The sequence below is a fragment of the Condylura cristata genome, unplaced genomic scaffold, assembly GCF_000260355.1.
Source record: "Condylura cristata isolate star-nosed mole 26May11 unplaced genomic scaffold, ConCri1.0 scaffold00018, whole genome shotgun sequence".
Lineage (NCBI taxonomy): Eukaryota > Metazoa > Chordata > Mammalia > Eulipotyphla > Talpidae > Condylura > Condylura cristata.
This window is the reverse complement of record NW_004567119.1, coordinates 27,762,392-27,788,206: the sequence shown is the minus strand read 5'-3', so window position 1 is coordinate 27,788,206 and position 25,815 is coordinate 27,762,392. Positions and strand designations below refer to the sequence as shown.

At 41.7% G+C, this 25,815-nt stretch overlaps 1 protein-coding gene across 1 annotated transcript in view; it reads left to right on the top strand.

Moving 5' to 3' along the window:
* DUSP10 (dual specificity phosphatase 10) overlaps positions 1 to 17,292 on the top strand; it is a 35,360-nt gene extending 18,068 nt beyond the window's left edge. Inside the window, exons 3-4 of the mRNA XM_004685448.1 lie at positions 12,885 to 13,253; positions 16,046 to 17,292. Of these exons, the coding sequence (XP_004685505.1) occupies positions 12,885 to 13,253; positions 16,046 to 16,311 (635 nt within the window). The 3' untranslated portion in view covers positions 16,312 to 17,292. The remainder of the gene's footprint in view (positions 1 to 12,884; positions 13,254 to 16,045) is intronic.
* The last annotated feature ends 8,523 nt before the right edge of the window (positions 17,293 to 25,815 follow it).

The following is a 25,815-nucleotide window of genomic DNA, read 5'->3' as shown; positions in this document are numbered from 1 at the left end:
GAAAAACCTACTACTTATTGGAAACTCCTGATTTCACAGAAGTGGTCATGGAGGTCATAGAGCCATACCCAGTGTCACATGAGTCTGGAAGAGGGCTGTGCTCCCTGTCCCTGCTGGTGGGCTTCCATTAGCCTGGGCACTCTCAGGCATGACCTCAACTGGCTGTGGCTGGGAAGCCTGAGGTGTGGGTGACTGCAGTTTGGCTCTCCATTTCACATGTTCCAGGACTTGCCTCACCATTTCCTGAGCCTCAAGTTCATATTTATCATCTATGATTCCAGCCTGATCATCTGAAACATCTGGCTCCTTGGTTCTCTTTTCCCTTTAGTTGGAGGGCTTGTTTTATTAGGTGCAAACACCCCAGCCTTTGCATCACTCAGGCACAGAGGCTCCCAGCTGACCTCTGCAAGTTGAACTTGCTGCAGTGGTCTGGCTCTTGGGCATGGCTGGCTGGGTGAATTCATGTACCGGGAGAGCTCATGCCTACACCTCCTAGCAGTTGATGTTAATGCTCAGTCTCATTTCGTGCTCCTGCTGAATGCAGAATTCAGCTCAGTGACTTGAGGAAGTGTTGCTGTGCTTTTTGTGAACTGAAGACTTTGGTTCAAACAATTCAAATTTTGATGTTAACACTTGCTCCTCTCCCCTACCACTTCCTGAATTCCCTAAGCCACAGCACTTTAACCTCCAGATCACATTAAAGCACATCTTCCTAACAGCTGTCATTGAAAGCAAGCTGAGATGCACACACTGTTTTGCCGGGCGTCCCACACGCCACTGTCATAATGGACCCTGCCAGGGGAACTCGCTTTCTTCCTGACTTTCTCCCCCTTCTTGTCATGGATGTTTCTAGATGACCTTTTGTGAATGTAATTTCCAATGGGAATGTTTCACAGTAGAAATATGCTGTCCCCTGAGGCTTGCTCAGGGTATTTCTAGAGATTTATTTAATTGGCCTCTACTTAAATCCCATTGGGAAACATACTTCTGCAGTGAAGTTGTGATGTGTTTAATTTGGGGTCTAAGATAAATGTTGGTCCTCAGGGGAGGTGGATTGTGAAGCAATAGTTTTCTTTTTGTAAGTGGGTCTGTTTAATGACTAGCTTTACTAGGCTTTCCTCTGTTTGTTTGTGTAGCAAGGCTTCATTATTTAAACTTCTTCTGCACTGAAAAGCAAAGAACGGTTTCCTCTCTTCAGAGAATCAAATAGTAATGGAGTATCTGGTTGGCTCTGGGGAAAAATCTGGCTCTGTGTTTCATAGCACTCTCCTGTAACATTCTTCCCTGCAGCTTCCAGTATGATCTCATGGATTGTTTTCCCTCCTTTAATCCGTCTTGATGGATTAACCAGTATTGAGCTTTCTTAGCAAACAGAAAAGCTAGTGCCCTGACATGGTATAGCGTAGCCTCTCAAATGCACAGAAAACCTCAGAGAAAGCCTCAGCTAGATGCTTCAGGGAGGGCATGGGCCTCCCTGACTCCCAGAGGGACTTACTCACTAGCAGACATGGAACTGTCTGCTGGTGGGAAAGGGGTAAGGGTCTCTGGTTGGTGTTTGTAAGTGGAACCAAGGTTCTGAAACACTCCATGAGTTTGTCTTTAGGATCATGCATCCCCATCCTGATCTTGGACCATTCCTGACTTACTTTATGGCATGGTACCAATTTGATTGGCTCTAAGCAGCCAGGTTTTTAGGCAGCACATAGGATTTGGGGTGGTTCTTCAAAAGTAAGAATTATAATTTGTATTTTTCAAAAGTAAACAATACTAAAAATCAAAATTAAAAGCAATACTGTATTAGTCTATGTGTGATGCTGTAGCAAAATATCATAGACTGGGTGGCTTAAACTAATTATTTCTCACAGTTCTGAATACGGGAAGACTGAGGTCAGGGTACCAGGGTGTTTAGATCCTGGGTGAAGGTGCTCTTCCTGGCTTGCAGGTAGCTTCTTTCTAGATCTATGTGCAAGAGATAGCTCTCTGGTGTCTCTTCTTATAAAGGGACTAATCCCATTATGCCACCCCCCCATAACTTCATGTAAACCTAAATGTCTCTCAAAGGCCCCATTGGGGGTTAGAACTTCAACACATAAATTGAGGGGGGGAGGCTGGGACGTCACAATTTGTAGCAGGTATAAAAAGCTTAGGTTAAAATAAGGTATGATTTTATAATTTAGGTAAATTTTACCATTTGTCAAATAATATTTCAATTTCCCTTTCCTTCTCCATGTTCCTTTCAAGCATGTATTTCTCACCTCCTATGGACTTCTAGGAATTCAGAATCTACCCATTGAACTTAGAATACTATCTCAGCAGTTTAATGTACCCAGGAGGCCTCTGAAGACTTCTTTGACCTTGTCCAGCCACTGGTTACCACCTGCCCACTCACTGGGCTTGGCCACACCCCACATCAGGCCCTTGCTATAAGCAAGGCAATGTGCCCAGAGAGTGGATCTCTTTGCCATCACTGTTATCCTGGATCCCTCCCTGCCATCCTTTCCCCACTAATCAATCTCTTTTCATCCCTGAGTTCCCTGAACTACCTCTGATTATCCCTCTCACATTACCCTCAGCAACTGTAGGGCCCTCCTGGCCTGACCATAATTAATCATTACCTTTTTATTGGTGCATTTATGGGTGCTTCCTCTCTCCCCTCCCACTGATCCCTGACCTGTGGCCAGGGAGTGAGGAGCAGAGAGAGAAGCGACATCTTCAGCATGTCATTTTAGGCCCAAGATGTTTGGGAGGCCTTGCTCTTAGAGAACCAAGATTATGCAAGTAAAAACTAAGTTACTAAAACTGATGGCTTGTGAAAAAATTCCAGAGATGTAAGCTGAGCATTCACGATATGCCTTTCTTCCTGGGAATCGTTTGGTTGTGCTAATGTAATTAGCTGGCATTTCCACACATGTGGAAACTTAGAGACGTCAGGAGAAGGCTGAACTTGCACACATACCCAGCCTGCATTGTGCTAGGCATGCTTCTCCGAAAGCTGTCCCTTAGAGTGAATCTCAAAACCCTCTTTTGTAGAGAAACCCTCTGTCTTTCATTCTCTTGAGTTGGCATTTTTCTTAGTGGAAATGAAGCTTAATCTAGAACTTCCATGAAAAGTGAGACTTCTCAGGGGGACTTTGCTGGGAAGTGTGGGTGGATGAAAGGTACAACTGGACCGACCCTTCAGTGCCTCTGGCAAGCCCAGGGAAGGCCTTAGGGAGAGGGGGAGTTCTCTTCCTGTCCCTCAGGCAGACTAGTGACATGGAGAAATCAAGGATACCCACTGCTCTACCTTCCAGGTGCTTCTTACTGATACTTTGAGATAGAGGGGGCAGGGTTTAATATAAAGATATGGATCTGGGTGTTTAGCTCACACTCTGTGTGTGTGTGGGGGGGGGGGGCTGACTACTCTTCACACCCCCACACTTGACTCTTAAAAATAGATTTAAAAAATAGATTTAAAAAGTATTGCGTGGATTCATTGTAAATTAAAACCTCAGAAGTATTTCAGGTGTAAGTTCCCTGTTTGTTTTCTTCTGAAGGGTTTAGGAGGAAGAGGGTGGAAGGGAGCAAACAGGAGCTGGGGGTGGGGAGGAACAGGGTGCTCTTCCTTAAAGTCACAGTGACTCTGGGTGGGGCTGGTGTGTGTGTGTGTGTGTGTGTATTGGGGGGGGGCTGTTTCCTGATAAGGGAACTTAATCTTACAGTTTGAATCCTGCTCACAGAAAAGTCATCTGTTCATTAAAGTAACACAAAGCTGTTTAATTGTTGTCTTTGTGGAAAATTACATGACTATCATCAGCTGTTGCTTCTGGCAGTGCTTTCTGTTCTGATGTAAATAAATGAGGTAACAGATTTAAAGAAACAGGCTGTATTTACATACTTGTGAGGTAGCCTTTCCAACAATCTGCCCATGTTATTCAAATATACACAAATCAAACTTGTAGTGCCATAAACTCTGGTTATTCATTAAAGCCGTCAAGTAGAAATGCTAGGTGGAAAGGAAGGGGGTCAGAAATGCACCTTTCTTTCTGGGATGGTTAACTAGAATCTACCTTCCTGTGTGTGCAGTAGTGACTGAAATTAATACCCAGGCCTTTTATGCACCAATTTTGTGGGGAGGGGACTTTTGTATCTACCCCATGTCAACTTCTGAACTTGATGGGGGCAGGGGGCAAAGTGATAATCTCTTAAACTTGGTCAAAAGTTTGCCCTCATGAGCATTTCTTGGAAGACTTATTATCACAACTTCATTTCCAATTTTTATAAATGATAATTCCTAAATCATTAGACCTTTGCAATTTAGCTAATTTATTATTATTATTATTATATTTTTTTATGAGGTAAGGTTTTAGATGGGAATTTGCAAACTTCTATTCAGGATATTACAGAGATTTTATCTTCTCAGGAAGCCATAGAGTTTAAAACAGAAAATCAGAGCTTCTAAACCAGTTAATGCTTAAAAATAGTTGTAGAAGGATATACAGTCAACCATTTAGCTGAAAGTACATTATAAATTTATACAAAGATGAGGAAGAATAAAAGTTACTGTTCTTAGTTGTTGGACTACCATAAAATGCAAGTATTATCTTATCTCCAGAGTGTTATATTTTATAAGCTGCCACTTGTATATGTAGGTGGGATAGCATATAAACTGAAGGAAACAAAAGTAAGTAAAATTCCTAACTTAAAATAACTATTCCAGCAATGACTATTTTGGGTAGAAATAAATTGTCTTAATTATGATTTTTTGTCTTACAGAAAATACAATGAAAAAAACTGTATTAAACTCAAAATTCAAGAAAGTTCTGATGTAAATATTTTAGGAATTTTTCTCTCAAAATATTACTAAATATAACTTGCTTAGATTAAATAATAGTAAATAAGAACATGAGTAGGAATTATTAGTCTGCTTGCGAAGGCAGTTTTGTGAGGGGCATTCTTGATAAAGGTAGACACTGGGGAAATCATTTTACTTGTCTGTCAATTTTTATGAATATCTTTCTAAAAGAGATTGATTGGTTCTCTTACCTCTTCCTTAAACTCCTGTTTGTATCAGAAATATCAATAAATCCCCATCTTCCTGTGGTATATGGAGAACCTGAGACTTTTAATCTTAGTGCTGTGGATTTGAGCCCCACATTGGGACCCAGGATGGTATAGGACAGCCCCAGAGGGAAGCTGGGTGATCTGGGTATGTGTTCTCACCCCTGTGCTTAAGAACTCAGGATAATACCCAAAAGCAAGCACACAGAGAAAAAATTTAAAAACCTTTATTTACAAAGGGAATGAGAAAGGGGGGTGGGGGGGAGGTACATGTCACCTAATGGGTGACATGTTCTACAGCAATGGCACCTGAACTGAGACCCCCAAGGTGGAGCTGAAAGAAGGGAGAGGAGGGAGCCCAGGTATGTTCAATTACACACCAAGCATGGCTGCTTAGCTTCATCCCTAGTTCCCAGTGACCTACCTGCTCTTTCAGGAAGCCAGGTTCATGGCATCCTGTGAATTGGCATCCACAGAGCTTGCCATCTCTTCAGCATGGAGTTGGGGGTGAAGTCCATAAAACTTGAGGGGCTGGGACATCATTCACAGGCTTAGAGTTTACTCTTTACTGTTCCTCCAACAATTTGACTAAATTCTGTGGATAAAAGGAGTTTCGTAAAACTCTTCCTGCCAAGGGCCCACAGAAATTAATTTGGATATTCCTGGAAAGGACAAAATTATTGCATAAATAATAATTCTGTGGTTTTAAGTTTGGAGTGAGGCTTTATACATGCTTTTTAATAAGTATTGAAACTAAGATTTATATAGTGGCCTAGAAATTTTGAATACTTCAACTAATTGAAGAGCTAGAGGTATGAAAAGTTATATCTATGTATTTCTATATATGTATATGTATATGTATGCTTCAAGTTAAGTATAACTTGTATCTCTAATCCATATCTAATTTTTAATGTCTCCTTACTCAATACCTCCAGTTCTAAAATGTATACATAAATTGTATCCAGCAGGCAAATAAAAATACACATTTTTACATATACTTTTTTTTTCCCCAGAAAATTTGCAGTTCATTCATTCATGACTATTTGATATGCTTAGGTATCTTTTTAAATTTTTATATTTGTTTTAAAAAATGTCTCTCTAAAATTATAAATAAATGCCAAGAGGTTTCCAGTGGAGGACACTGGCCCAGTCCTGCTCTGGATGCCACATCCTCCTGGATTTATAGAGTTGAGGACCCAGCAGCACTGAACACCACATTGGCAAGGGCTGGACCTCTGCCTCTGCGCCTTTTGACTTACTTGGAACTGACTCTGGCGACGGTCTCCCTACCTTGTGTCTCTGAGCCTATTGTACCATCCATCAAGGTCCCCCCTCTAGCAACAGTTCCTGGGATCATCCTGGCCCACAATATCCCCCTGTATCTCCTCTGCAGTGCTTGCCATCTTTGCTGCTCTGGAAATAGTTATTACCCAGATAGCTGCATCAGAGCCTTAGAGATGCTCCTAATTCTCTATGACAGTCCTGAGTGCAGTGGTCCCATTTTCTAGAGCAGGAAAGCTAGCCTAGAAAGACTCCCCAAACATTCACATATCACATGGCTGGCACGTGGCAGTCGCTCTTCTATACCCAAGGGGACCTTCTGTCCTGTTGCCTGATGATCAGTTCCTGCCTTCCCAGAGTTGGTTTTCAGCATATATCTGCAGATGTAAGTATATTCCAGCAGACACTAGACAGCCAAAACTCATGAGGTGAGGAACTAAGAAATTTGTAAATATTTCTTTTTGTAACACTTGACAATATGCACCCAAATAATCAATATGCATGTCATTGGCTTAAAGATACTGAGTTATTTGTTGATTTCTATGTATATAAACACATGTCATATATGTAGGTATGTATGCATGCATGCATAGGTATATATACATGTATGGGTGTCACATACAGTTTTAAGCTTTATGGTGCCTACTCAATTATGTCTTTTCACTCATCTCACATGTAAGCAATGCTTACATGTTTATCATAGTCTCTTCTGAGTCATGATGCTACCAGCAAAGCTGTGGGTCTCAGTCTCCAAGTCTCTCTCTTCCATGGAACAAAAATATTTCTTTATCCTCGTGCTTCTGACCTCACCCTAGTGACACAGCAGTCTCACTCGATTATTCACTTTAATCCAGCTTCCCTTCACTGTCCTTAGAGAGATCTTAGACCTGGGGATAAGATCATAGGACAATTTAGGTGATAGCACTTGGCACTGAACTTGACATCATTTTTACTATAAAGCACTCCATCCTACCTATAGGGACAGTCTCATGGAAAGACAAGAGACAGAGCAATCTTTGTGGATCTAGCTGGTACCAAAAGGCTGTCTTGCTGAGGCGAGCGATTTTATGCCCTGAGAAGTATGAAGTGACTCTGACCTCTCTGAAACTTTGGAGGTCTGGCATCAGTTCCTACCTACCCAGCTCTTGTGCACATAAAATCTTGAGTATCTGCTTTGATGTACTCCAATTATCCTGGAGGACCCAGAAAATAATATAATTAAGGCTCCATTTTATACCAATAGCTTCCCCATTTAGAGGTTTAGGGGTCACCATTGCTTCATATGTGCACATTCAGAGCCTTGTGAGATACAGCTGTTAACTCATGTTCCAGATGTGGAGACCGAGGTGCAGAGGTGTTAGTAACCTGTCTTAGGGAGCCCGCCCAGCTAAAGGGGGTAGCTGGGGAGTCAGAATTTTAAACTTGAGCAGCCTGACACCCATGCCTATTATCTCAACCACAATCCTCACAGCTCCATTTTGCTCTAAAAGTTGGGAAGATAAACTGGGCAACAAGAGGGGGTGATCAGTGTACATGTAGCAAGCTGACAGCAGAGTCCAAGCTTCATCTGCTCCCCCTTTCTGTGGGTGTGACTTTCATTTGCTGTCCTTTGATGAGAGTTATCCCTAAACTTTATGTGGCCAGAACAAAACCCAAAAGCTTGCATGCAAAGTACTGTCCATCTTTAGAATATGGAAATCGCTCAGTTGTAGACTCCACATTTGGATGTGGTTTCTTTAATTTGCCATCCAGAGTGCTCTTCTGAAGCCTATTACAGAGGGCATTCCTATTTCTAGGACAGCAATAACTAAAACTCCAGCAAGAGCCATAGGCACCCACAAAAAGAAGTTTACCACTAAAACTAGAATCCATTGCTCTATGGGGTCCGTGACCTGACTAACTTCCTATTGGAAGGCACTGATGAGCTGCTTTCGTTTCATTTGGGTACTGGGTACTGGGTACTGGGGTTTTTTGCTGATGTCATTTAACACCATCATGCTGATCAGACTCATTTGGACAGAAAAGCAGCATTTGGGGCAAGGTTGGAAAAAGTTGTTCCTGCCTGGAAAATACTTGCACCCAGATCTAGAATCAGTTTGTGTCCCCAAGAATTCATCTAGCCTGGAGTGGGGGTCTGAAGAGTATGGGAGTGGGGAGAGCTGTATTGTTTAAAACACTCACTTCTCCTCTGGAAAACAGAGGAATTGTCATACAGGCTATCTTGACTGGGAAAGCAGGACAGACAAAATGAAACCAGACTTATTGGTTTAGAAGACTAGGGAGCTGTTGCTTTCTTCATGATAAAAGTATATTATTTAAAATGATTCAGATACCTTGGCTCCTTGTTCTTTTTAAAGATTTATTTATTTATGCATACAGAACTGGGGTATAGGCCAGAGATGTGGGGGGGGGCGGTGGTGAGAGGATTCACCAGAGAGAGTGGGGAGCAGCACAGGCAGATTGACAAAGTACTTTGCTGAGGGGAGCAGCTGATGGGCCAGGAGAGGTCTGCTGCACCATGTGGGTCACCTCCAGGGCAGGGATCAAGTTCATGCTGCAGTGGCTGTGGTAGCTTCATAGCTTCATTTTTTAAGTTAAATTTTACATGTAAAAATTCTGAAACATTAGGTTGCTTCACAATTAAAATCTATGAAATGGATGATTTTTGAGCTCATTAAAATGGCAGTTTCCCAAATTAATGAAAAAACAATGCTTAATAGGTGTGTGATAGTATTTCAGTACTTAATCATCCAAAGCAGGCATCTGAGGCAGTTGCCATTATTATGGCTGTGTTGTAGATGGGGAAACTGAGGGAAGAGGTGGGAAGACTCTTCCCTCAGTTCCCAGGGCTACTGTCCACAGTGCTGGCATCCAGACCCAACAGTGTGGTGTCGGGGTCCCTGTGCTCACTTGGGGTTCTCCTGGACTGTAGTATGCATGCGTCAGCTGGAGGTAAGGACCCTGGAGGGGATAATACTGGGGTATCAGACCTTATTTATATGCAGACACATGTCAGAATGCTCATGTAGTCTCTGGTGGCACTGTTCCAGGGTAGGCGCCATTAGTCCCACTTTCCAGATGTGTCAACAGAGGTTCCACTAAGGGAACGTGGTTTGTACCAGACCTGATGGCTCCTGTGATGACCTTCACAGATGGGTCTGCCTGCCACCATCAGCTCTAACCACCATGCTGCTCTTCCCCAGGTTCATTTGTTTGCTAATTATCATTCTGCAATGTTTCTCGGTTGTGATGTGCAAGATTCCAAGCTCCTTGTGAGGTGAACTATGCCCTCTGGCCATTAGTGGGAGATGATGGGTAGAGTCAGGAAAATGGGGGAAAGAGAAAATCCTGTGACTCCTGCTCTTTCTTTCCTCCCCACCCCAGCTCCCAGTTCCAACTACAGACATGGCTTCTTAAGGGAGTTCCTCTGGTATAAGCCCCAGACAACCCAGAGAGGCTTTGTACCCAGGCCTGAATGGATCAATAGGCTGGCGAGTGAGCGGGGTACCCTGTCTCTCCTCCTCCCTGAGAATGTTCTTGTCTGGCTAATGTGTTTGAATTTTATGTCCTTTTCTGCCTGCTCTGTCTCCAGATACTCTGCAAGAGCAGTTCCCACATGGCACTCACACACCACAGACACTGAATTTTACATGTGAGCACCCCCTGCGATCAGAGCATTCTGTGTCTGTGTCTCCAGTTCCCTCCCCCATTGGGTTTTTGCCCCCATTAGGCAAATGGAAGGCCCATGCCACCTGTCAGCATTACATCATTGGCTCCCCAGAACACAGTCCCACCAAAGGCCTTAAACAAAGTCGTTCTTCTTGTATTGTTTGCACTCAAAGAGCTGATATCATGCCAACTGATGTCATTGTATGTCTTTGTGTAACTGCTATGGCAACTGGGCAGGTGGGGAGACTCCAGCTGATGTCATTGGAAAGGAGGTGTAGAGACAGAATTTTAAAAAGCTGTACGCTGTTTTTTTCTGTGTGGGGGGTTTTCTGGCATGCATGTTTTTAACTAGCTGCTTTTAAGACAAATTACAGCTAGAGTACCCTAAATAAGAACAGAAAGAAGTTCCTTCCCTACCCACCCCCCACTTCTTTTGAGTTTATTTTGTTGTTCTTTCCTCTCCTCTTGTCTTATATGGAAAAGTGTGACAACTGCCTTTTTCTTAAGGAAAAAAAAAAGTGAATTCGGTTCCCATCATAGAATCAGTGTGGCACTGTTTACTTGGAATTTATGGGGGCAAAGCTGAGCAGATTTTAAAATAACTCTTGTGTGTCTCTTCTGCGGTGTTTGGCACAACTGTGGACAATTTAAAAAATATTTTTAAAATGTATGCACTATAGAAGCTTTTGCTAGTTTTCTATTTCTTTTGCCTCCTTTCAAAGTTATCTCTTTGGGCCCCAACTATATTCATCACAATTTTAGAGCAGAACTGAAGATTTGAAACCCCTGGAAAGGATTGGGCAGCCTTGTTTTTCTTTATTAAAAAGCCAAAAGATACATTCTGTTGCTTAGCAAGGAGTGATAATAATAAGGCTCCTTGAATGTTCTTTGGGTCACTCGTGGGACTTACTGAACATTTAGCTTGCCTGGTTTTTAGGGCACTAGCTTGGTGCCCATCAGTGGTGATCTTCCCTGGATGTTGGTTACAGTCTGGAGATTTCCTACTGTGGTAGCCATAGAAGAGACCTGGAATGGAGAAGGACATAAAGTAGTTTCAGAAACTGGTGGACAAAACAGTTAGATACCCTGTCCTTATTTCAACACAGCCATATCCTGTTCACACTGCTTCCTGTCTTCCCTCCTGAAACAGTAAAGATGGATGCCACACTGCTGTCTATGTGGTCAGCACGTGTCCTGGGGGCTCTCAGCTTATGGGAGATTTCCAATGTCCCACTCTCTCTTTCCAAGGGGAGGCCAACGTGGACCTCGTCATTTGATTGTGACTCCTTTGGTGGTAATGTCAACTCAGGGGTGATGCAGTGAGAAAATGTGAAAGAAAAGCACTTAAGCAATAAACTAGGATCCATGCATTTCCTGACTTTTTTATTTGACCCGTTAGCACTGGATTGATCAAGTATGGGGTAAATGCTTTGGAAATGGCTTTCTCCATTCAGTAGTAAAAAGATCATGTTCTTTGTTTTAAAACTTTTATTCTTTAAAGATTTATTCATTTATACATATAGAACTGGGGTACAGGCCAGAGGTGCAGGGTGGTGAGGGGAGCAGAGTAGGTAAATCGAAGTATACTGCTGAGGTGAGCAGTGGACAAGACAGGAGAGGTCTGCTGTGCCATGTGGATCACCTTGCGGGAGTGGAAGGGGGGGGGATGAACTCGCACTGAAGCAGCTGTGACTGGCTTGCAGTGATGCTCTTTAACCCACTGTGCCACCAGGGAGGGCTTGTTTTCAGAACTTTTAATGGCATTGTAGTCAGTCAAATGGGATAATAACTGAACCTGTTTAAAAATCAGTGTTCGTTTTTTACTTGGTCTTTTCTATAAAATAGATAATGCTATAGTGAATATAGCTCTAGCTGACATCTTAGTTTCATGATTTCCTTAAGATATCTCCCCCAGAGAGAGGGGGAAATTTGCATTTTAAAATCAGGAAACTGGCACCCTTTTAAGGTTTTTATGCTAGACCCATAATTTCTAGGTGGCACAGCAAAGTCTTGAGCCAAAACATGTATATTTGTGGGTCTGCTTGGTTTTATGTCCACACAAGTCTCAGAAAGGAGGGTTTGGGGAGCTGGGATCCTCTTGGAATTTGTTCTACTGGCCATGAGGGATGGTAAATATCAGGCACCTCTGTGGAGAATATTATAAAAGAGGTCATAAGAATGGCTTCCTTCCCTGGAGTTTTGTCTTTTTCAAGCATTTCTCTGCTGCTTCTACATGTGGGCATTCATATACATACTATTCATATAAAAAGCTCATCTGCTAAAAGGTAGATGCCTTTATTTTTCCTCCTTTTACAGATGGGGAGACTGAGCCACACACAGAGAGAAATGACCATGCCCCAGTCACAGAGTAGGGAGCAGATGTTGGGGTGATAGCCCAGGTGACCTGGCCAGGCCCCTACTCAGACCTGCTCTGCTATCTTGGGAGCCCACTCTTCATTCTGGGCAGGTGAATCCATAGGGGTATGAGACAGACACCTGCAGGCTGAGATGCGACCAAAGTTCCCCCTCCAAGGAGGCCATGCAAGCCTCTCCTGACTCTCCAAGTGCAAGGACCTATATAGGTCACTGAGCATATGTGGCTCTTTGAGGCAGATGAAATTTGCTGCTTCAGAAATTGTCAGAATGGGTGTGGCACTCTTTCTTGGGGATCCTGACCCAGTTTGAGTAAAGAGCATATTTCCCAAGGGCACGGAGAACTCTACCTTCCCAAGCTTGTCCTGAGCCTCCCAATGGACTTGCCTTTTTGTTTTTAAGTTAAATACTTATCAAATGTATGTGGGTGACCTTGCACATTTGTTGCTGGGGGAAAGGAAAATGGCTTTAGCTGCCACTTCCAGGGATAGTCATTCTTGCTTCCTATGTTTTCATTCTAGGTGGACTTAGCAGTTTTAAACAGAACCATGAAAACCTCTGTGACAACTCCCTACAGCTGCAGGAGTGCAGGGAGGTGGGGGGCGCATCTGCAGCCTCAAGCCTGCTACCTCAGTCCATCCCCACCACACCTGACATCGAGAATGCAGAGCTCACCCCCATTTTGCCCTTCCTGTTCCTCGGCAATGAGCAGGATGCTCAGGACCTGGACACCATGCAGCGATTGAACATCAGCTACATCATCAACGTCACCACTCACCTGCCCCTCTACCACTATGAGAAAGGCCTGTTCAGCTACAAGCGGCTGCCCGCCACTGACAGCAACAAGCAGAACTTGCGGCAGTACTTTGAAGAGGCCTTTGAGTTCATCGGTAACTATCTCCCTGGGGACTCTCCTTTTCTCCTGCCTTCCTCTCCCATCCAGCTTTTGCTTTAATATCAAGACCCAGGTTTATTCCAGTGTTGCATAAGAACTGCTCTGAGGTGTTTTCGGGCTCAGCCACTGAGTGCAGGTCAAATTTCCTTGTCAAGGTCATGGACTCCATTTGGGATAGGCAGAAAACAGAGATTTTACTTGCTTAGGATCTGTTCAGTGAGAAATCCTCATCCCTTTATTTCTCAAGGACAAGTGGTAGAGGTTCACATGTGTTGTAACAGAAGCTCAGAACAATTGATGGAGAGTAAGAAGCCAGAAGGCAGATGGGGTTATCTGGTCTATTAGCTCTTCTTGACTAGAAAGAAGCAAAGATAGTGAATCTGATGCCACCTCCAAACTTCCCCACACCTCCCTTAGCCCCCATGAGCCATACCTCTAGCAAAGGAGGTGATTTCCTTTCCTTATTTAGACTTAAATAAGTTTGAAATTGGTATCTCCCTCTACATAAACCCGAGGCAAAGGTAGCATTTGCTAAAGAGGTGCTTCTAGAGAAACTTCCAGTAAAATGTAATGATGTTTTGAACTCTTGAATTGCACACCAATTGACGGGAGAGAGAAGAGTTGAAGGGTTAACTGTTCCCTCTACCTTTTTTCCCTCTAGTCTGATGCTTTGGTAGCAATAGGGTGAGTGTGAGTGACACAGCTACTACTACTAAGGTTCCCTTAGTCAGTTTGCTCTCCACTCACACAAATAGGAAAGGTCAAGGTATGCAGCCCAAATTGTTCCCAAAGAGGAAACTCATAGCAGCAACCAATTTTAGTCTCCAAAAGGAAGCAACAGGCAGCATAACTCAATCCTAACTTTCACTTTTACTGCCTCAATAACCTTGAACTAGTGTAAGATTCAAATGATCCTGGGAAACCTGGCACCTAGAAGATACTTATAGGTTTTTTTCAAGTCACTCCAACCTTTATCACCAAAGACTGTTGACCCAGTACTTTTCCTCAATATTACAACAGGTGGTGACTGGCCTCTGTGCCAGAGAGAATATATTCATGTTTGGTGTTCCTTTGTCAGGACAAACAAACAAACAAACAAACAAAAAGCCTTGAATCTAGTAGCCATTGGGACTGGTGGTGGATTTGCTGTGAAATTGGCAGCACCAGTCACTCTGCCCAGCTGTGTGTGCGTTTTGCTTCATAATTGTGTCTTTAATGCAAAATCATGGAATATTCCATTTGGGAGGAAATGGCCTTTCAAAGTGGCTATTGAACTCAGAAGAGTAAAGTGACTCCTCTAAGGTCGGAGGGATTTTCATGTTGGAGAAGGAAACAAAACACAGGACTCTTGACTTCCAGGCCAGAGGTCTTGCTATACTTCTCCAGAATAGTGTTTACCCTTCTCTGTTTATTCTGACTGTGAACTTGTGCAAATAGCCCCTGAACATTTTCCTGAGTATTCCTCCCATCATTCACATAGAGGGATGGAGGATCTGGGATGTCACGGGGCTCGCACAAGACCACTCATCTTGTGTGTAGTGCAGTCAACAGCCAAAACTAGCTCTGCGCAGCTCATCCTCTTAAGCACTGTACTTCTCTGTGTTGGTGAAGAGGTTGATAAATAATGTGTGCTGAAGAGAAGACAATGTACAGAGACTCAGCAGTAAGAGAACTGGCATAATCAAACTGGAAGACCTGCCTCTGCTTAGTTTATATCTCTGCATTTTCCCCAAAGCAAGATGCTAAGATTTCAATCTAGTTGTGTTATAAGAATGAAAATAAGCCCGTGCCTATGCATTGAGACGGCCAGTTGCTAACTAGTACAGCATTATACACACTGTTTCTTAAAATGCTGTTAGCTGTAAGAAGTAAGCTTAATCTACAGATTTTTAAGATGAAAATCTTTTACACATTGGTCCACTGGTGGGTAGCTCTCAGAGGTAGTTTAAGTTAAATTATTGCTCTCCTTATTCTTGCTACATTCCTACTTTTGGTGTACAGGTATTCCCTCAGGTTTGCTTTCTTCGGGATGCCTTTTAATCTAGAAGTGTCATTAAGAAGAAACCATTCAGACATGGCTCACAAACTAGTTTCCTGAGTCTTTAATAAATCTGGAAGCATACAATTTTTTCTCCTTCAGTTGCTTTGGAATCTGAGCCATTGCTGGGATTTTTCCATCATTGGCATCCTTGTCTACAGAACACTACAGCCGAGGGGGTTGTCCTAGCTACTGCAAGGCTTTAGCTCACTTTGCAACAGTAGAGGTTTCTGATGAGAAGTTGAAGCCAGTAACTTCCTATTTGAGTTTTGTCCCTTTAACCTCAGGGCAGGGTCTAGTAAGACTGAAACTCTTATCCATGTAATACCAGTTCCTGTACAGAGTGATTGTACAGTATAAAGAAAGACATTCCCTCCACGCCACCACCATCACAGGTGGGAGACACAATGTTAACAACACCAGCTTTGATAAAGCTATACAACCTGGCCCATCCTTAATTAGAAAGGTCTATTGAATCAGTAGTTTGCTTGACATGTAAATCAATGTTGAAATAACTACAGTGGCTGACGTCCCCTCTGAAGGAATCATTCCTTCACCCTGTAAATGTAGAAAAGTAGTTTCTTATTCCTACTTACTTTTTTTAGCTAGTTTTCAAATTACTTTGTGAATTAGATAGCTCATTCTTTCCCTCTACAATATGGCATTGCCAGGTCTAGGCAACAATTAGTCTCTCTTCTTCCATCGAATTTTTCTTCCCTCACCTCTTGTCCTTTCTCCCTTTTTTCCAGAGGAAGCTCACCAGTGTGGGAAGGGGCTTCTCATCCACTGTCAGGCTGGGGTGTCCCGCTCAGCCACCATTGTCATCGCCTACTTAATGAAGCACACGAGAATGACCATGACTGATGCTTATAAATTTGTCAAAGGCAAGCGACCAATTATTTCCCCAAACCTTAACTTCATGGGGCAGTTGCTGGAGTTTGAGGAAGACCTAAATAATGGGGTAACCCCACGAATCCTTACACCAAAGCTCATGGGCGTGGAGACTGTTGTCTGATGCCTCGGATGGAAAGGATCACCGTTCTCCTTAGGAGACAAGGAAGAAGGAGGATGGATTCTTTTCTTTTCTTTTTTATTTTAGATGGACAAAGTTTATGAATGGAAACAAATTTGTTCAAAAACTTTATTTTTAACATGTGTGTGAAGAATTTAACTTTTGATGCCATTGAGATCTACTTCCCATGAACTGATAAAGCAGGGAGGCTAAAGAAGTAATTTTTTTTAAGCCAACAATAAAAAATATAATAAAACTTGTTTCTTTCCCATTTTCCTTTTAAGCTATTTGTAGAGTTTATGATTGAATAGTCTGTGCAGGTTCATAGACCGAAGATACTACACCTTAAACCCCTTCCCTTCAAAAGAACCAGAAGTAAGTAGGAATGATGTCAGATCTTGAAGCGGTGGGGGCTGCCTCAACATCTACATAGAACACAGAAACCTAATGCCAGCCAGCCTGTGTGTTCACTGGGGCAAGGAGAAGATCAGGGCAGATTAAGTGGTCTAAGAACCCTTCACATACTCTAAGGAGACAAAGGGAACTGTTGATTTTGTGTGTTCATTCTCTGAATGACTCCCCTCCCCTCTGGGTTTAAGAGATTTTTTGAAGTAGCACGGAACTGACCATCCTACCTTCTGCCTTCACTGGCTTCTTGTGCAATAATATGCTGTATTGAGTGTGCAAACAAGTTAGAGCTGGCAGCTTAATAATAGACAAATAGAAGGCCAGCTTGGAGGGAGAAAGGAATTAAACAAAACCAATTACTTTCCTTCCCACCTTTTTCCTTTCCTTTATTTTATTTTATTTTTTTTTGGGAGGGGGGATTTGATTCTGGTTACAATGCCATAAACCTTGTTACATATGTATATCAGACTGTAAAAAAAAATGACAAAAATTTATTTAAAAATATTTTTCGCAAAAAAATCTTGGTGTGTTTCTGTTGATTGTGTAAAAATTTATTTTCATTATATAAATGAAACTCATTTTGGGATGTGTCTTTTTTCCTCCTCTTTTTCTCAGCTCAGGTTCAAGCATCTCCTACCTCGGGTAATGAGTACATATAACATAGTTGGAAAAAACACGTGTTTGTGTGTGTGGGGGGAAGATGAGGAAGGGGAAATATTTTCTGTGCTCATTATGAAGCAGAGAGAACCAACAGGGACGCAAGAGTTCCAGTAGGATCTACCCGTCATCATCCCCTCTAATGTCAACACCCATTGTCCTTTCCTGTAAATGTAAGTGGGGGAGCCTTAGTAAAATCACCCTAAGAGAATAGGGTTTTTTTTTTCCATAGCAGTCTTTGAGCCTTGCTGATCATGTCTTAGCCAGATTCTTTAAATTCTGTCGTCTTCCTCATGAGTGGCCATATGATAAATATCTGTGACAATCCAGACAGAGGGGTCCTGATGTGTCCCTCTCCCCTCCATTGCCTCTTCTTACCAGGCATCATCCGTGCCATAGTCACATCTTGTGTACCACGGCAAATTGCTCTTTCCTTCTCTTTACCAGACAATGGAACTCAGCTTCAGAAGTATGGCTTCCCCAGCACTGTTGGCTAACTGTAGAGGTAAGGGAAGAACAGAATCCAAATATATTAGGCATCTGATGAAAAATAGATGTCTAGAGGAACTTGACAATAAGGAAGATTTATAGTGAACTGAAATTTGCCTGGAGTGAATAAAAGTATTTTTATGAATATCTGCTTATAAGATTTATCAGAACTACTTTTAACATATATTTTTGAATAGATTTTCTACTAGAAGGTATTTAGCTTTTTCTTTTATTTGGAAAGTAGAGACATTGAAGAGGAGGAATTAACAGTGCTACTTTGAATTATTTTAGTTTACTACAAAGTATTCTTTAGGTGAAAAGTAAATCTTACAGTGTTTTCTACTCTTCAGTCTAACAATTTTCTTGCTCCTAGAACATATGTAAGGAATCAGGTTGATCTATAGTTAGTGATTGAAAATACATAGGATTTACTAAGCATTTCTTGTTGTTAAAAAAAAAAAAAGGTCCAAATATTAAATTTCTGATAGAAGGCAGGGATTTCTATAGCATATAAGGTTTATCGGTTCCACTTTTTTTTTAAAAAAAACAAAAAGAAGGGGGAACTAGTAGAGTTTCTCTCCTTCAGAGACCTTTATGATTTATGTTTTTTGAACTTTGTGATACTGAGAGGGGCTATTCTGGGGCAGTCAGGAATCCAGCCAACCAGCATACCAAAAATTCTGAGAGAGATTCAGGTTTTTTGTGTTAATCTGTTTTGAGTCATTTAGCCTCCACTACTTCATGAGGAATGTTAACTACTTCATGAATGTAATATAAATTAATCAAGTCATTTGCTAAGGAATTGGGCGTTGCTCTCCTGAGAAAGCAATCTCTGGCTGCCCAAGGTGTGCATTACTCTGAGAATCCAGCAAGAGGTGTTTTAGGTTGAATGAATGCAATGATGTAGGACAATGTATCTGTAACACATCTGATAATAATAAACAGATACAGTAGGCATTCTTAAATTGTCTACCTACATTTATTTTGATAATTACCATTTCCATTTCATACATATTAGCTAGTGTATAGAGTTCACATTTGTGAAAGGTTTATGAGTGGCCACATTTGGGCCAGTTTGGACAAGACAGGGTTGGGGTGGGGCAGAGAAGCCAACATATGGAGAATACATACAAGTTGAGATGTGAAAGAAGAAGTGTACACAACCCAAAAATCATGTTAACTGTAAATGAGGAAAGATGAACTTCTGGAAGAGTAATAAAATAGAGGAACCAGAGAAAAAGGGAGATGAAAGTAAAACAAAAAGAAGTGAGGAACTAGTACATGAATCACATTTCAGAATTGACCAAGGTCAAATACTAGAAAATTACTTTGCCTGGACTAAATTACTCCACTACCTGGTGTAAATTACTCCAGATCTCCCTGAAGTTAATAAATCTGGCAAGCCACGTGAAAGCAATCAAATAATGGCCACTGCCTTGCTTATGAGTGGGCTTTTGTTTTAAAAAAGTCACGACATACTTCAAAAATTCAAACATTCAATTTCAGGAAATTCTGGGCAAGTAATTCCTGATTTACCCATGTTGTGGGCAAAACCACCACAATTTATGTCTTGATGTTGTGATGTCTAGTAGGCTTCTTTCAACTGCATGAGACTTGAACAAGGAAAGATGTTCACAAAATGGTGCCTCTGTCTAGTAAGATGCAGTTATCATTTCTATAATTGAAAATATACTAACCCACAATCCATGTGTGACTTTATTCATGGGTGTGTGTGTGTGCATTTCTCTTCTAATTTACATCAAGTCTCCTTTTTATATCCTGTAGTTCAAATACTAAGATAAGGATTGAATTGCTTTTGCCCAAAAGACAGGTTTTTAAATTTTAAATCTTTATATATGTGATCTTATTTGGAAATAGGACCTTTTCAGATGCAAATGAAATTTTTAAAAGATATTGGGTTAGGGTGGACTCTAGTCCAATTACCAATATGCTTATAAAAAAAGGGGCATTTGGACACATGCAGTGGAGTGAATGTCATCTGATAACAGAGGCAGGAATTGAAATGATGCATCCAAGATCATAGTGGGTGTCACCAGAGGCTGGGGAGAGACAGGCGCATATCCTCCCTGCGAGTCTCCAAAAGGAACTAACCCTTGATTTTGAACTCCTGGCCTCTAGACTGTAAGAGAATGAATTTCTGTTGGTTTAAAATACCTACTTTGTGAAACTTTGTTATGGTAGCCCTGGGAAATAAACGCCAAGGGTAACAGCCGCTACTATATTTTATGCTAGGTGGCAAAGGAAGAGAAAAAATGAATTGATTAATAGATAACCAAAGAAATATTTATGACTCTATGTTAATTTCTACAAGTTGCTGTGTGGTCATAGTTGATATTTATAACATTCCTTCTATGGAATGAGTCCATTCCATAGACTCATTGTCCTCAGCAAGCCCCTCCTTTGGGCTTGCCTTTTGGGATGGCCTAAATCCTCACTTCTGAAGACTCTGAATCTTTGGCAGCTCTGTCTGCATTGGGTGATGTTCCCTTCACTTGGGACTGGAGAGTCTGAGGTGCCCTTTGTTCATACACACTTTTCTTACTCCTTTGGTCTAGTGATAATGTAATTTCCCTTCCACAATCATAGTCATCCCATTCACTACAGAAACTTCAATGTCTGTTGGTTCTTTACTATAAGGAATACACAGCAGCCAGCAGAGTAAGATTCTAGTTCAGTGGGGCACTGCTGTATCTGTCAGACATACCTCTTGGGGACCTGATCAACAGGTTGCAACCCAGTTGCAGGGTACAGAGAACATGTTTTGCAAATGGATCACTAGGGATAACAGTGAGAGAAGTTTTACCCATGGATGCCCTTACTGGTGCCATGGACTGGTGCATTCTGGACAAAGAAAAACAGCAGCATATATTGGTTAATGATTTAGAGAATTACAGCATCATTGAGGACGTGATCCTGGCCCTGCAAACTACTTCCATTCATCTAGCAGGTAACAGAGTTGTCAAGAGAACACTCCCATTGATTCAGGATGATGGATAACACGGTGAGGCCAGTGAATTCCGGGAGCATGAGCCTGTTTGTTGCCATACTTCATTTCCTCCAAAATAAGTTCCTGGGTCTGAAGCAAAGTATTGTAGAACACCAGGGGGTGAAATACGACATAAAGAACAATTTTCTAGGGCTAAGATACTGATTTTAATAAAATCATTGCAGTTGGGAAAAGAAAATGCATATGAAGTCTATAGAGTGAGAACAAAACCAATGATAGAAATGATCCAATGTCATTAATTTGTCATCGGAAAGTTGGCTTAGTCCTCTGAGGAAGGTGCTAGTTCAGGCTGCAACACTGCCTTTGGTATGTGGAAGTTCACGTCACTGAGCTCATGAGTACTTACATTTCTGCCATCACAACTACTCTGTTCATGAGTTCATTGGGCAAGGACAAGAGGCAAGGGAACTAGAACTGACAAAGAGCTACAGTTTGTCTCATCTTGACCATTATCTCTGCTGAGGTTGGGTTTTGCTGAAAATTCATCTGGGACATTTTATGCCCACTGGGGGAGTTCTATTTATTTCCTTCTTCCCCTGATGTTTCCTATCACCAGTTTTTCATTCATGTCCGCTAGGTCCATGATGATCCTTCTAAACTATGCGTCACTGCCTAGGAAGCAGGGTAGTTGCATACCTCTGGCTACTTCTTGTAGACAAAATGAACAGGTTGGTGCCCTGCTGGAAGTTATGGCCACTGATTGTTTGATCTCCTGTTCTGACAGTTGAGTAGGTTTTATGAGAACCAAACCACCCAGCTTCTCAATTCACCCAGATCATACTTCTAAGGTGACAGATCTTTTTCTCATATTTCCTACACCTTTTTCTCTTAACTCCAGGAGTTCCACTTCACTTACTAGTATCTGCTAGTTTTTTAAAGTACTTTGCTTTATCATAACATCTGCTGTGTAAACATCTGTTATTTGTCTTTGCTGTTCTGACTTGCTTTACTATACATAATCCCCCTGAAATCCTTCTATTTTGCTGTAAATGGCAACATCTTTCCTTCTGCTCATATTAATATTCCCTTGGGAAGATACACCACATTTTCTTGATTCAATTCTCAATCAGTAGGCACTTAGGTTGTTTCCATGTCCTAGTTATTCTAAATAGTACTGCAATAAACATTGTAGAACATATAATTTTTTTTTGATGATTTCATGTTCTTTGGATAGATGCCCAAAAGTGGATTGCTGGGTCTATAGTGTAATAGGTTTTTAAGTAACTGGTTTGAGAGACATTTTATACTCCACAACTCATGGCTAATTCTTGGAATCTCCTTTCCTCCATTTTGTTTGATATATTCCAAAGACAAACTTAAATGCTTCTTGTGGAAAAAAATTCCACAGATCTGTCATATTTCTACGTGCTATAATGTGATGTCTAAAGAACCAGTCAAATGCTATCCTTTTTTTTTTTTTTTTTTTTTTTTTTTTTTTTTTGGAACTACTGTTAAAGGTTACTTGGAAGTAACTCTTGCCCTGGGGGAAGAGAATGGGTGTCCCACCTGGAGGCTCAGAGCTTAAGCTTTCAGACTATAGAGGATGCTTGATTTCTTACTGTCAACGAAGGGATCCTGGAAATAGGAGTTGCTTATCTTTGGTTTGCTCAGAAGCAACCTTGATGCAGGGATTCCAGAATAGTCTGCTAGGTGACTTCTGATTCACTGGCGCTTAATTCCAATGGAGACCATGAAACTCAGAATCACCCTGCCAGAGACAGGGAGCTGGAGAATGTTTGTCCTTTCCCTTGGTTGTTAGGTGAAGGCCGCTTGAGTGAGGGAGAGGTGTCAAGTCCTTGGCTCACTAGTCCCAGAGGACAGGCTACACAACCAGAGAACATCCTCATGCAAAGAATCACTGCTGTTGGCATTTAGAGTTCAAACTGGCATGCCCACAAAGAGGCAAGCTCCAGGCACAAGGCAGGCACTGACCCTCCTGCCTAGACCCCACAGCTGGTGGAGCAGATCAATGGCTTCTTGGGATTGTTGCCCTCCTGATCACCTCAGTCCTGGTGAAAATAGATATATTAAGAGAAGAATGAGACTCCTTCCTATCTTTGATCAGAAATCCAGAAACTCTACATAATTTTTGTCTTGTTCCAATCATCCACATTACTTTTACTTTCTTCTACTTTTCTTTCTTATCTTTTTTTTTTTTTGTCTTAACTGGGGACATTAACCTTGCTAATTCACACTTCACTTTCTTTTTTTTTTTTTAATATATAACATAATAGCTTATTTTTACATCATTTTGTAGATTTTTTTTTTCAATCTCAATTGTAATCCCCCTGGTCACACTTTACTTTCAAAGGATATTTACTCTCTGTTAATTGATGTCACACATATTCAGCGCCCCTGTTCTGGAGCCTGTTTTTCTCCTTGCTTCAGGCCTTGAATTTAGTCAACAGAAGAGCCACCTAGCACCTGGGAATCCAAGGTTTGTTTGCTCCTCTTTGTCTTTCCTCTTCATGGTGGAGCATACTGTTGAGGAAAGGGGTGGGGAGATGTTGAAGAGGATTCCCTAGAAGCCAGCTGTCTTTGGTGGTAAGATAAGGTTGAAATTTCATTATGAGGCTCCTGAGTCTTCCACCAACAAGCCTGACATACCCCATTAAGAGGTTTTGATTATAATCATTCTAAATCTTTTCATGAGTGGACACATCTGATGTTCAGAAGGGAAGTGAGCCCCTAAGTCATCTTTTTTTCCCCTTATCATTGTTTTTATCCTAGAGGATTTATTTTTTTTCCTTATTAGGACAAATGTTAACTGAAATGTCTTTCAACCTCAAACAATAGATTCTTTAAGATTCTGCTTGTATAGTAATAACAAATAAACAAACAAAAAGCCAACTTAGGTCTAGGACTTACAAGTTTTAACATTTCTGGGTGTCAGTTTCCTATTTCACATGGTTGTGAGGATTAAATTAGCAAAAACAGACAAGATATGTGTGATGGTCTCCCCTTATCTGTGGCTTTGCTTTTTGCTGTTTCAGTTGCTCACAGTCAAAAATGTCATGTACAAGAAGATAATTTGAGAGACAGGAAGTGTGAGACACCACATTCTCATAATTTTTATTATAGTATATTTTTATACTTATCCTATTTAGTTTAATGTAGTTATTATTGTTCATCTCTTACTACCTAATTTACAACATAAGCTCTATCAGAGGGATGAGAAAAGCACAACCTACCTAGGGTTAAGTGCTATCTGCAATTTTAGGGCTACACTGGTGGTCTTGGATTATACCTCCTATAGATAAGGAGGACATTGTAGCAAAGTGATTAACACAGAACTAGGAGATCAACAAACATCACTTCTAGATGAGAGTTTTTCTAAGAAAATAGTTTCAATTTTCTCAGATCTATTAAATCACCAGGGGATCTACTAGCTAGTAGAAGCAATGGCAAGGAGCAAAGGACACACATATTTGCCTGAATCCTTGCTCCATCTACATGGCCTATTCAAAAAGGTCATCTCAGGGGCATGTCCTTCCCCCAACCTACAAGTGGGCAGCTAGAGTTCTTAAGATGACCTTCCTGATGCCAGGCAGCCTATGTCCTAGTGGCTATTCATTTATTTCTTCATACAACAAATATATCATGCAATGGCCCAAATGGTGCTTTGCTGCCGAGAGAGGTGCCCCATTGTTAGTGGGCAAAGTGAGGGACGCTCCAGGACCTCACTTTGCCATCTGCCACAGAACCAAAGGTAACATACTTTTAGTGTCTAAGAACCTTCAGTAGGAAAGAACTTTAATTCAACCAGTGTACAATATAGAGAAAAGAAAGACTATAGTTAAAATAGTTTCCCCATGAAACACCAAAAGTTTCCCACCCCCTTGTGGGATGCCCAAAAGGGGTTGGCCCAAAGAAGGGCCCCTGAGGCTACAAAGCTTGACACAAGTCAAAGGTACCTTCTGTTAGGAACCCATAGGCAAGGGCAGAAGCAGATAGGCAAGTCTGGAAGGCAAAGAACAAAATCAAACTACAAGCCAAGACAAAGACTGTTGCCATCACCCTCCTGTGACTCTCTCACACACATCGATGTCTCTTTCATGTATCTCTTTTCAAGTCCGCCAAGTCCCTGATATAATACAAGGCCAAGATGTGAACACAACTTCTTCATATGGCTCTCTGCTGCACTTGCCTACTCCAGATTTTCTTTTCCTTCTTCTCATGTCCTCTCCCAAGTTCTCGACACTCAGCTCCACAGTACGTGGGAAACTAGAAACACTCCTTTCAAAGGGAGTTACATTGTCCCACCACAGGTATCTTTCAATGCTGGAATTCTATGAATTGGGAAAATGTAAACAATTCAAAAAAGAGTCCATGTGGCTTGTTAGAGTAGGTAACTATGGAGTGTTTCAACAGCTAAGCTGTGAGGGTCTGAGTGAACTTTGTGGCTGCCAAGTCTCCCAAAGCACCTGAAAATCAGCCATTTCCTTTGCTATCTGAGGCAGGCAACCTCTGATGAGGCCAATTTCCACCCAAAGTTGACTTGGAATAGAGCTCCCCATTTACTGTCTCGCAGAGGTTTCCCGAGGCAGGTAGACTAAGCATGTATGAAGGCAGGGTCAATGGGACTAGGCACTCAGGACCATGCCAGACACACCTCTGGAGGACAGAACTGAGGAGCTGTGATCAAGTGGAGAAGGAGCCTCTCTGATATTCACTGCTGACAAAATTGAATACCCCAAAGGCATTAGAGGAGTGGTTCTCCTAGTCTATAACCTTGGAACCTCAGCCCTTAGCAGGCCCAGAAACTCACCTTTGGATCCTCAAATGCCCACCCCTCAGGGCAATGCCTGAAGTCAAGAAGAAGACAATTAAGGACTTCTAGGCCAGACACCGATGAGTAAGTTTACCCAGACACCATCCTGGGAGGCTGAACAGTTGTAAGATTCTCTGGTCAATAGGGATCAGGA